The sequence below is a fragment of the Tachysurus vachellii genome, chromosome 5 (genome assembly GCF_030014155.1).
Source record: "Tachysurus vachellii isolate PV-2020 chromosome 5, HZAU_Pvac_v1, whole genome shotgun sequence".
Taxonomy (NCBI): Eukaryota; Metazoa; Chordata; class Actinopteri; order Siluriformes; family Bagridae; genus Tachysurus; species Tachysurus vachellii.
Window position 1 is genome coordinate 23,864,353 of NC_083464.1, and position 13,280 is coordinate 23,877,632.

The 13,280-nt window shown below is 38.3% G+C and overlaps 1 protein-coding gene across 1 annotated transcript in view; it reads right to left on the reverse strand.

The window, feature by feature from the left end:
- Window positions 1-1,566: 1,566 nt before the first annotated feature.
- grik5 (glutamate receptor, ionotropic, kainate 5) overlaps window positions 1,567-13,280 on the reverse strand; it is a 72,276-nt gene continuing 60,562 nt past the window's right edge. The window contains exons 11-21 of the mRNA XM_060870664.1: window positions 12,970-13,074; window positions 12,767-12,874; window positions 12,393-12,596; window positions 12,177-12,290; window positions 10,688-10,797; window positions 9,981-10,154; window positions 9,499-9,664; window positions 7,972-8,197; window positions 5,172-5,300; window positions 4,824-4,945; window positions 1,567-4,322 (exon numbers count right to left, since the gene is read on the reverse strand). Of these exons, the coding sequence (XP_060726647.1) occupies window positions 3,717-4,322; window positions 4,824-4,945; window positions 5,172-5,300; window positions 7,972-8,197; window positions 9,499-9,664; window positions 9,981-10,154; window positions 10,688-10,797; window positions 12,177-12,290; window positions 12,393-12,596; window positions 12,767-12,874; window positions 12,970-13,074 (2,064 nt within the window). The 3' untranslated portion in view covers window positions 1,567-3,716. The remainder of the gene's footprint in view (window positions 4,323-4,823; window positions 4,946-5,171; window positions 5,301-7,971; window positions 8,198-9,498; window positions 9,665-9,980; window positions 10,155-10,687; window positions 10,798-12,176; window positions 12,291-12,392; window positions 12,597-12,766; window positions 12,875-12,969; window positions 13,075-13,280) is intronic.

The window sequence follows — 13,280 nt, forward strand, 5'->3', positions numbered from 1 at the left end:
AAATATCCCAAATGTGCCCATTTAATTAATAGGCAACAAAATAAAAAGGTATCGATCTTTGCCTAGCAAAGATCCCAGATTATCAATCAGAACACAGCTGACAAGTGACCCAAGGACCATTCTGAGAGAAATTACTTCCATGTTGACCCCCAGTCTAACAGGTTTTTAAACAACAATGACCACCCAAAGTATGTGAAAGGGAAAAAATACAGTATTGAATTCATTACCTTTGCCTTGAGCATATTCAAATCAATAAAATGTGTACCTTTTTCTAAAGTTCACATACTGTATTAAGCATAGACTTTGTAATTAAAATCTTGCTAAAGATAACCTGTGGGGAAAGTGGAAATACTGTCAGTAGAGTGTGAATAAAGAATGGACAGCCTTTGTCTCCTAGCAACAACATCCTGTTCTCAGTTGGAGTTGTTTAGTCCATTGATGAGAACAGGCATCAGAAACCCCTTGATCACTAAAAATATATAATACCATATATGCACTGATCATCCAAAACATACTGTATAAACACGGATATGTTTGGAGTCTGAATTCCGATTCTGTAACAGTGAGCCTCTTCAGCTAACTTTGTCTAAATGCTATAGCTAAGTGACACTGAGTATACAACGCTTACATCAATCATCCATAAAAGAGTCAAGCCATGGACTCCACAAGACCTCTGAAGGTATGATGTGGTATCTAAGATGTTAGCACAGATATTTTAAATCCTGTAAGTTGTGAGGTGGGGTCTTCATGGATTGTATATGTTTGTCCAGCACACCTCACCATCTCACAGATGCCCGATGATGATCCTCAATGATCCTCAACCCATACCTAAGCTCTTTTTGTAGTGTGGCAGGATACGTTATCCTGTTGAAAGAGGTCACTGTCATTAGGGAATACTGTGAACATAAAGGGGTCTGAAACAATGTTTATGAATGAAGGCCAAGACTCAAGCTTTCCCATCAGAACACTGCCCTAGATGCGCACAGTCCCACGGGCTTGCCTTCTTCCCATTGTCTCCTGGTGCCATCACTTTTCCTGCCATCATCCAACTGTCCATATGATGTAAAACATATTCTGCCATTTCTCCATGGTCCAGTTCTGATGCTTATGTTCCCACTGTAGTTGAGAGGTCAGCATGGACACAGCTCAGCACATCAAAGTTGCTTGGATCCTTACACTTGCCTAATTTTCCTGCTTCCAACACATCAACTTTGTTCAGTTTCTGCCCAATATATCACACCCCTTGACAGGCACCACTGCAATAAAATAATCAATGTTACTCACTTCACCTGTCATTGGTTTTAATGTAATATTTGATCTCACTGAATGTTGTACTGTTGTTGTTCTGAAATTATTTTGAATTTAAAGTTTTCTTACCCACTGGAACCCATGAAGAATACGATTTATTATGTAAATTCAAACCCAAATCCTCAGAATCCGTTTCAACAAAAACACACACAGAAAACCCAGTATCATTAAAGACTGATTGATGTATTCTTTATTCCAAATAAATCTGTTTGTCTATAGCTTTAACATCAGATGGTCACTCATTAGCAGACCCTCATCCCTACATTGAAACTTTGACCCCTTCATATACAACCCAAATGACTCCTCCACTTCAGTAGAAGTACTTATAATAACAACAATATAATCATATTAATATTCATGACCGTCGTTTGATAAACCATTGCACAGTAGTAGAAATTTGAAAAAAGAACATAGAGCAGAGAAATTTAAAACATAGTTATGGTTCAATTCCCCTTGGATCTCTTTAGGAATGTTTGGTTTCTGCACTATCCTTAGCCTGCCATTAACACATTGACAGGGAAAAATATGCATGTCTGTATGGATGAAATTCTTAAAAATAGCTGAGGCAACTACTTTTTTGTTGTTTGAAATGCCACCATCTGGCAGTAGGAGGTATGAAAACCAGCTGACCAGCTTTGACTAGTATGTCTGCCATGTTTCCTGCTTATACCACAGTGGTCCTTTACACTCAATCAATTGCTTGTTCTGTCATAGCTACAGTACATGCATAGGCCATTTAAGCAGGTCGATCCACCATATAGGTCACTTTGTTGGTATACAATTATATCATTACAATATTCCATCACAATATTCACTAACATGCCTCAATCCATGTCAGTAAACCTTGCACCTTTTCATTGATGAACACATACAGAGTGCCAGATGAACTGTGGACTACAGTCAGTAACTGTATATTTACAAAGTCACCTATATGGTAGCTGGTCATTTTTATCTCTAAAGGCCTGAATACACTAAGCTTACATACGGTGTGATTTTGCACTCATTCTAGTAGGATTATGTGAGTAAAGTAATACACTTTATCCCAATATCAAGTCCTATTAAGAAGTAATTAATGCCATTATTATTATTTGTACTAATATTTTGTTTAAAATAAGGTTTAGAGTCTACTAAGGACTTCTAACATGGACATTTCTTGGTTAAGCAATATTTCCGCTCACATTACCAGTTTGCTTGCTTCCCACAAGAGGTTAACAGGGTCATCTTATAACAAGCTATGTAAATTAAGAGTGGAGCTGAGAGTAGGGAAAAGAGAGCCAAATGATGAAGCTGTAAAAAGATCACATAAGGTCTAAAGGAAGAGGCAAAGGTTACCAAATTAAGAAACAAATCTACCATTACTTATAACTTTGCATTGATGTGTAATACACACTTGGCAAAATCAGCTTAACTTGCAAATATTATTCCCCACAAACACTCTGGAAAAAAAAACACACACACAATTTACTCCAGTTGAGGTGTAGGTACGGTACTGTTTTTAGGTGAAACCCTGTCAACAATATCTTCCAGTATAAAGCAGACAAAAAACAAGTAGCTGTATTGTCAAGCTCTTTTACCAGAAGCATACAATAAATCTACTGACTCTACTGCACTGATAAACAGTATCAGTATTCACCTTTGCTTCTTTCTCAAACTGAAAAGTTGACGCTTGTCCAAAATCTGCAGTTATTCTGTTGAATAAAATAACAAAGTAATAGCTCATCAGATCTCTTGAGTGTATTCAGGCCTTAATATACAATTAATCTGTCTTAATAAAGGTCCAGAATTTATAAAATACCTGTTGTTCTTTACCTTTCCATTTTTAACCTGGCCAAAAGTTAGCCTGGGGAATTAAACAATTAAGGTAGACAGTAAATAAAAATAACAACATTAATAATAATAAACCTACTAAAGAAAACAACTGTGAGAATGGATCAGTCTGTTTGGAGTGTCCCTTCATATTTTTTTTTTTTTCAGATTGTAGTACATTTAACATAGATTAAACATCCGCTTTTGATGATGTGTGCTCTCATTTAGGAGAAGCCAGAAAGTTCAGCTCGAGGGTGTCTTTGTGCCAGGGAGCTGCAGTTCAGGGGAGGTGAAGTATCTCTGCATTACTCATTCATTCTTAGCTTCCAATGCCACTGCAGTAGGAAAAGAGACCATCGTGTTGTTTCTCATTATGTAATATGTCTATAGTGATTTCCATACATCTAAAATAGCAATTCCAAACATGACAAAACACAGAGGAGGAAGTGAGAGGACCAGACTCCGATGAAAACATTCAAGTCCCTCTTCTACATTTTGTCATCCTGATCCACATGTTGAACTGTCCTTACAGAACAGTATGTCCCCAATCTGTCCATTCCTGATCTCCTCCCTCTGTCTTTGTCTCTCTTGCACTCTTTCTCTCAGTCCTGTCCTCCGAGTAGGTCTGTATTTGCAGTGCTCTGAGGGGGAGGGAGTGCACAGGCTCTCGGAGGAGGGGAGTGGCCTCTTCGGCGTGGGCTAGGCCCACCACCCCCCTCGCTGTCTGTGTTGGAGGAGGATCGTGGTGGAGGCGGAGCTAGGCGAGGCAGCGGTGCCGAAGATGGAGGGATACGGGAGCACGAGGTTGTGCGTAAGCTCTGTATACGCCGGCACTCCTGGCAAATTCGTACATGAGTGCAGCCTCGTGGTAGAGGCACAGTCACTGCAGGGGGGCCCAGCGGCCCTGCCGGAGTGCTCTTGGCCCCCAGGGGCTCCTCTAAGAGACGCTGAGGTCCAGGACCAAGCTCAGAGGGTCCTCCTGTACCTCCAGAGCCTCCTGTTAAGGACCCTGCTCCACTGTAGAGCTTGCCATTGCTGAGGCGCATCTCTCTGACAAGTCGCAGGGGCCGCGAGGTCCCCAGGCTGAGGCGGGCTGGGTGGCGCAGAGCTAAAGAGCTTGATAGTGGACGACGCCGGCGCAAGCGAGAGCTCTTCTTACATGACACAGCATTACGAAACTCGCTCAACATCTCCTGACACACAGACACCTGTGAAAGAGAGAACCATAGGAAAGCAATGCAATGAGGTTAACAAAGTCTATCAATCTACTAACCTCACAAAAAATTCAAAACATTTCTGGTGTAGGTTTCAGTCAAATAAATCTTTTGGGAGAAAACACTGTCTTTAAAGCTCAAGTGGACATGTTTTTCAAATATACATTATAATCAAATTATATAAACTTATTTCTCTTCTTCATATTTAATATATATATTCATATATATGTATAACTTTATACATAAAAACAGATTTTATTCAGACCCAGAATTTTATTAATTTGTCCCAGACGTTTTTGATCAACTTACAAACAGTTTTGTCTAGAGAAAGTATTAAGGACTTCTTTCCAACTTTGTAAGAACATTTTAAAGAGTCTGGTACTGTACACTGTCTAACGTGCCCATTGTGCGACACACTGGCAAGTACCTACAGTAACACACATGCAGCGGAATCTGGTTATGAATCCCCTGATGTGTTGTGCAGAGAAATCATACCTCATCTGTTTCAGCAGAGCGCCGTGTGGACCACACAAACTCCATCACTGCCACAAACACAGCAATGATCAATCCACAGATCAGTACCACAAAGATCCCACCAATATTCTCCATTCCCAGACCTGCAAAACAAAAAGGCACACACACTTTATTAAACAGACCTCTTATTTCTCACACACAACAGGAACAGCAAAACCCAGCAACAATTATTTAAACCAACAAACTAACATGCATGTTATTTATTCCTGATTTGTGTAAAGCTGAGATCTAAATTAATTATAAAGAAACATACTGAAATGAAACAAAGATATGTCTTGATACACAGACTGAATTTAATAATGATCATACCTTTAGCTCTGTGGTCCTCTTCTTTGGGGCACTGACCGCCTTCCCACCACCTGCGCTTCAAAATCTCCAGCCTGTTATTCTCCTGCAGCTGCAGAACAGCCAGACTGATCTCATCCCTAAAGGGAGAGCCTGGAAAAAAAAGAGTGTGTGATTGAGTAAGAGTGATGGCAATATGGCATATAAAACACATTCCAGCTTCCTTGGCATGTCTCCATCTTTGTCTCGCTCTATTTATGAATATGTAAATATTGTATTGGCTTACTCATGGTCGCACAGAGCAGCAATATTGTCACCTGTGCAAGGTGAAATTCATCTGGCCGAGGCTGTGCAAATACATTTTGGGAGTGTGTGTCTGTGTGTGTATGTAATTTTCGTTTTGTACCTCCGAGATGATTACTCTGAGATTCCACTCAGTTCTGTTTATCTGCTCTGACTCAGAAATAACATGTTGCTATGCACACAACACATGATGTTAAAAAAAGTCATTGAATTAACCAACTCAAGGACATACTTGAATATAGAAAAGATGTTTCTCCAAATAATGAAACTACATTCTGAAACTGATTATAAGAAATGTGTAATGTTTGATCCATACAATCCGGTCTAAAATATAAGAGCAGGCTATGGGAGAAGAGTAAGCCATTGTGAAGCTGGGAAAAGAGGACAATTAATAACAATTAATTAGGAACACTAAATCCTCTCCACTGCTTCTCTTTTTCCAAGATTTCTGACCTTCATTGAGATGAAGCCAACCCTGTGAGGATCCTGAGGCATCTAGAGATGTACCAGCTCTAGTTAGACTCTGCTTCATGAAGTATTCAGACATTCTAAGAGGAGGTGCTAACTACATGTGGTCTTTGAGGACATCCTCCTCATCAATGCACAATTGTCAGACTGTATATTTATAATCACACCCTCCAGTGTCACTCAAAAGAGGATGAGGTTCCCTTTAGAGTCTGGTTCCTCTCAAGGTTTCTTCCTTTTCCATCTAAGGGAGTTTTTCCTCACCACAGTCACCTCAGTCATCTCAGGCTTATTCATTGATGATAAATACAAACACATTTAAATATAATTCTAATATTTATCTTTTATTCATAACAATCTTTGTATAATATAAAACATTTTGTATTATGTTTCTTATGTTCTGTAAAGCTGAAATTTGAATTGAATCGAACAATCTATTAGGACATGCAAGCATTGGGCACGGCCAGTACAATAATTTGGAATATCCTTTAAAAGAAGAAAACTACTTGTGTACTATGAACCAGACATAGAACAGGTCAGCCAAGGAAAAGAACAGTAGATGGTGATAGAAACATTGTGAGTATTGAAGAAAAAAAAAATCTCCATCTCCAATCTGCAGTCTACAGAAACATATGGCAATTTACAGAGAAATGCATCTAATATAATTGGGACTAACTTCATTATGCTGTAAAATAACGATTCAAAACACACTGTCAATGCAACAAAGGACTTTATCAGGGTAAAAATGAAAGATTTTAGACTGGCCACTAAACCTTAACAAATTGAGATGCATTTCACCTACTGAAGAGGAGATTGAAGGCAGAAACTCTTACAGTAAACAAACAACAGGAAAGACAGAAAAAAGCAACAGGTAGTGATGTCACAGGGTCCTGGGGTTGAAACAGTGTTTGCAAGCAAGGGATCTGCAACCGAATACTGTACTAAGTGTTAGTTACTTTAAGACTATTTTTGTCAATACTTTTGTTTACCTAAAATCAGGTTTACAGGTGCCATGTCCTATGTTGCTTAACAATCAATAAATAAATATCAGCACATGAACACTGAAATTCTGATCTATAGTTTCATGTTCATCTTTTGGTCTTGTTGTCTCAATACTTTTAGTTACATAATTATGTTGCTTTGTAGAAGCCAACATTCTGTTTTCCTATTTAAGCTTAGACAAAATATATCAAGAGTAACTCCTCCTAGGGCTTTCGAACCACATGCACCAAATTCGGTTGTAGACCCTGGTCTGAAGTTTGTTGCTATTACCTTTCTAAGCGATCCAAGTACTGGTACTTCCGGTACCGGGTCTATGGGTTTTTTCCCATAGACTCCCATTATAAACTTTGGAGGTTTATAACTTGGCAAGCTTTCGAACTGTCTACACCAAACTCGGCCAACTGCTTTAGGGTGATACTCTATACAAACTGTTAAATTGGTGTACCGACTGGCCTTTCGGTTGTGCCACAGCCCCACCCACAAAATAAGCAAAATCAAAAAACTTTTTACAACATGGACATGTGACATATCAAAACACTCAGCCCAAGGAGGGGAATTGCGTCACAGGTTTTCAGATGACATCACACGCTCATCTCCACTCGTCTCCAAATGTTTTGGCACCCTAGCACTCCACTAGATTTCACAAGTTTTATGTCCACTTGCCTCCAAAAGTAACACTGACCCTTATGTCCACTTGCCTCCAAAAAGCACCGGCCTTTGCGAATACTTGCCTCGTCAAAGCCAACATCAAAGTTTGTTGCGACGAACTTTACAAATCTAGTGTTTATTTTTTGTTAAACATATATGATCACATTATAAAGGTTCAAGGTATAGTGCTCATGGTAGTTAACTTAATGGTATTATAAATAACCAATTAAATAACCACTGGGATGAATATTTTTAAAGTATTTTAAGAGTATTATTAACTCAGTAACTCATTGTTACAGTATCTGTCTTAACAGCAACGCTTCCTGCACAAAAAGTTAACAAACAACTTTATTAAATGAACTTGCTCTCATTGAATATTTCCCTTCAGTGTTTCTCTTTCGCTCACCCAGAGGCATGCCAATGCCATAGCCCTTGGTGTCCAGTAGGCCCCCGATCTGTGTGAGATTGCAGTTGAGACTGCGGTGGTACTCATTCATGGTGCTCTCCAGAAGAAAGGCATATTTGGAGTTCAGGACACGGGCGATGCCTTCTTCTGTGCTCTTCACAAACACACTGGGCTGCTTGGAGTACATGTAGTTCCACATTCGCTGGTATGTCTGGTAACGCGAGTTCTGGAATAGAGACAGAGATGAAAAGTAACTGAGACAGACATTTGTCCTTGTCACAGTTCTAGCAACTCTGCACTTTTTGAATCATTCGCATAGCTGGCTGATACATGATACATGAGGACTTTTTGAACACCTTTTTTTTGTCCTTGTGAGGAGGAAAGGAGAAATGATGGATGAAGTTTTACACACATTGGGTCTTATTTATCAATCTTTTAGTTTTGAGAAAATGTATGCATAGACCTGCTACCTAACTCTGATTTTCTTCATACATTGATAAAATTCAATCAATAATTGGATTGCATTTGACTCAAAATTGATTAAAAGCACACAGACACAATTAAATGACAACAAAATACCAAAAGCATCCTCAGTATGAGTTCATACATGCAATTGAATTTAATTAAGTGGGGTTAATAGGGAGTGTTATCTGTTCATTTAATAGCTAGTTATTTTATGCATTCTTTTGATTCATTAATATAATAATATAACTGACTGAACGTCATAAAAGCTTCAGTAAGTTTGTCTGTTTAATTACAGACAACCCTATTATATATAACCCTATATAACCCTATTATACATTTGTTATAACCCTATTATACATTTGTAATGCCCATTACATGATTTGAAGCCTATTAATTGAGGCTTGCATTAGTTAGTCTGCTATAAACATGTTTGTGAACTATCTAGATATTCATTAATACTGATTTTCATACTCCTGTGAATTAATTCTGTGTAAATGTATTCATATGCAGTTTGATAATGAAGGCCCAGTGGTAAGAATGTAGATTTTCAAACAGATATTGCAATCAGTTCATTTCCAGCTTGTTTATTTAATGTGCGTTGGCTGAAGTAGTTACTGAACAGACTTTCACTGTATGAAAATAGATGAGACTGAGCTGTTCAAAATGAAATAAATCGTTTCTTTATCTAAATGCCAAGCATAAAATCCCATCTGAATTTACTGTTAGGTAAAAAACCATATAGCCAGTCATTCGAGTACAAATATAGTTAATACAGAAATTCTGTATCACTATACATATATAATCAGCGACAACAACACAAACACAAACAGAATGTCAAGGCCTTACAGGAGCAAACAAGACCTGTTACAACACACACCGAGCCAAGAGTGACGCAAATGGCAGTCAAACTAAATACAACACTCCTGCAAACACCAGTATATGCCAACTCAAACAGAAACCTGGTCTGACACACGCCTACCATACAGACAGCAAGGAGAGAATGTGCACATGGTTGTTTGTATTACAAAGAGTAAGTGTGTTTGAGAATCATATGGTTCGTACCATGAAGAAGGTCATGGTACTCCCACCATGTATAGTGCCATACTGAATGTTGGTTTGGTCTGCCAGGTCATCAGGTGACTCGATGGGGACCTCCATCCTCTGCACTGTCAGAAATGCAGCCAAATTGGCTGTATACGAGGAGATGATAATCAGAGTAAATGCCCACCTGAGAGGAAAAGAGACAAAAAAGAGAAATATACTGTATATATATGATGGAATCAATCGATTATTTAATTTCTTCCCAATTAGAGGTTTAGGGTTGTTAAGAATGTACTTAATTGTAATAATATAATTATAAATAATATGAATAATATAATTAGGTACAATAAAGAAAATGATATATGAACCATTATAAAGTAAAAATAATTTACTTCATTTTACCTAATTATATTAATACACTTAACATTCATAACAACCCTAAAACTCTGGAAAGAAATTAATTATTCGACCAAGCTCCTACACACACACAAACACACACTAACCAGACTCCGCTAACACAGCGTGTAGACAGAGCTTTAGGCATGATTTCTGAGCCCTGCTGCATGAAGCCTCCTACTGGAAACCACAGACTATTCCCTAGTGTGTACTGGTTCTCAAGCAGGTCCCGGCGTTCCCGCAAGCACGGGTGAGGGTTATACCACTCGTAAGGGCTTAACCTAGGACGCAAACAGAGAAACACACAGACTTTGACCTATACGTTAATATACAATCCTTTACTCAGCTCCCAAGCCATCCATCAGTAAAGAGAATGCTTAAAATAGAGCTGGAGTCTAACCTGTTTTTTTAATCACTCAATCTGGCTGCCTCATTTTACAGGCCAACAGCATTCGATTGGCATTGCAAATGACTAGCCACAGACCATTAATTGTGTGTCATACACATATTCAGTTAGTTGTGACCACTTAAAGAATCAACAACTGTAAGATGGTCTGTAGGCAGAGTGTTTGAGGCTGAGACTTTGGATTGACTTACTGGGGTTCACAGAATAGCAAATGATCAGGAGTGTTTTATGGTTATATGTAGATTTATGTAGCGTATTTACAGTTCTAAAGATAGATATTAGCTATTTGAGATACGATATACTGTAGCAATTCTTGGCTCTATTCTCAGAGTTACAAAATACAAACAACTACCTGATTATGAGTCAGGGGATGTCGGCATGTGTAGGTGAGTGTGTGTGTGTGTATACCTTGCAGCAAGGAAAAGCACACAGCTGACGGCCAGGTAGGCCAACAGCATGAAAAGCCAAACAGCTGGAGAGAAAGGATCTAGGAATGAGAAATAACCCGGCTTTCGGCCCTAAAATGGAGAAACAGAGGAAAGATACTTTTTAAAAAATTGTTCAAATAAAAAAGAGGAAAAAAAGAAAATACTATACATACAGATACTTATGTTATTTATATACATAAATAACAGCTGGGCATTGTTCAGTTTACTGTTAATGCAGTTTTCATAATTTTAAATGATACCTACGTACACTTTTTATAATAAAAAACTGACATATATAAACCTATATCATAACCTATATGAACAGATATAAACAGTTAGTCAAACCGGCATTTTTAAATCAATGACCTGAGTCAAGTAACACTGACTGTCGCTACATTAAATGTTTTGCAGCTTATTTATCTTTTATCCATAGGCTTAACAACCCTCCAAGTGTTTTTGCCTTTAATAACACACTCATTTAGAGTCCCATTAGCAATCTGAACGCATCCAGTTAATAAGCTCTACAAAGATTTAGGATCCCTTATTTAATTACTATGCTGTATCATTCTGTGACAGTAACAGTTATTAAAGTGCAACAAATCATTAAAAACTCAAGGTGTCCAAAGTTTTTCCTGGTAAATAATTGTGATGATGGTGAACGTCTACAGATGCTCTGAACATCCCCTATGCCATGCAATGTATGCTGTATACAAAGTGAATTTTTTGACAGTGACAATCAATATATTCTATTATATAATCAAAATATATGTCTGCTGTCTATTATCCTTAACTAGAGTGCGCTTTCTTTTGATGTTTTACATACTGATCAATTATGAAACATCTCGAGTGGAAAAAACATCCAAGACACTGCTGACTAAAAAAAACACATTGTCAACTGGTATAAGAAAACAAAATTACATTAAGTGGCTTGAACAATAATACACTGAGTCACAAAGCTGTCATAACACTCTAATGGAAGTATCATAATACAGCCTTGTGTCAGCAAAAATGTCAGCCACTTTATAGGAGCCAAATTGTGCACAGATCCACTGTGACCCAGATCAGAATAAGGATACATACATATTTTTAAAATGATTTTTCTAATAGAAAATTGACTATATTTATTAATTAGTTGTAGGACTTTCTAGCACTTTTCTTTAGACGTGCTACAAGCCTGGGTAAAAGGGTCTTTCTGACAAACGGAAAAAGTTTACTTTTTTTTTTTAAGCAATCCTAGATTAAGTTTATGCTGAAAATCAGAACAAGCTTATTTTATATAGCACTATTTTTTCCAAATACTACATCAACATGCCTGCGTCAGAGGAATATGTCTATTTATGGCTTTGCTTTTTCCCTCCAGTAGAGGGAATATTTATCATAGGCCAAGCTGCTACAGAAACAGGCAAGTTAAATCAAGAGTCTCAGAGACTGTGTGTGATTGTGGGCACATAAATCTTTATATAACTTACTATATGAACCCGGTAAAGAATACTGATGCCCAGGGTCATAAAAGGTTTGGAGAAATCGATGACTTTCTCTCGTTCAGAGGTGATGGTGAAAGCAGCTACAGCTAAATCTGCCTTCTGCTCCAGATAAAGAGAAAAGAGGAAAGGTCAGTAGTGTGAAAAAAGGTATTAAAAAATTACGTAAGATAAACACAAAAAAAGAAATGTGTGTGGACTTACTCTGTTGATAAGCTCCCCCACCATGCCAGTCCAGGAACCGTTGGGTTCTGGAGCACCGTACAGACCATCATCTACCAGTTTGATTCGAAAGGTGAACTTCAGAGTGTCTGCCAGTTCCTTCAGCATGTCCACACAGAAGCCTTCATACTGATCATTCCCCTGCAGTTCCTGATAATTTGATTTCCTCATCACATATGGGTTCTCCTGTGTTCATACGCAGAGAGAGAGAGTGAGAGAGAGAGAGAGAGAGAGAGAGAGAGAGAGAGAGAGATTATAACAGAGTGAGTTAGATGCAAGAATCTTGTTATAGCACATGCTTCCAAAAATGGCCACCACATAGTGCAAGTAAAGCATATGGTGCTGTAAGACCTCACCAGTATTGTGGTGACGATGAGGGTCTTGTTAGCTAAAGTTTCAGAGACATTGATATCCAGACTGGTGGAGTTCATGACCAGGGTGTTATTAGAATACCAAATACCAATCTAACATACAGACAGAGAGAAAGACTCATCAACAAGCATTATCTAAAATAAGGACTGTATATGGAGCAGAAATCCAAACATGAAGTAAATGTTACCTGTTTGTGGCCTAATTTATGTTTCTCCAGGATATGCAGGCTGTAGTTGGTTCTCTGGCCTTTGCTGTTAAACTCAACACGACCTGTTAAACCATCATACTCCACCTGAAAGCATAGAGAAAGTATAGGCCTGAAAGATAAAACCAGAACACACTGGTAAACCTGAGATGGTCTGCATTTTTTGCTTTCCCACTCCAAATAGCACCTGTAGAAAGCATTGTGTGTTTCTGGTTTTTGGCGTGTTGTGAGCTGTGAGAAAACAAAAACGAGAACCATCTGGGGCTCCAGAGAAATTATTTAAGCAACACAGG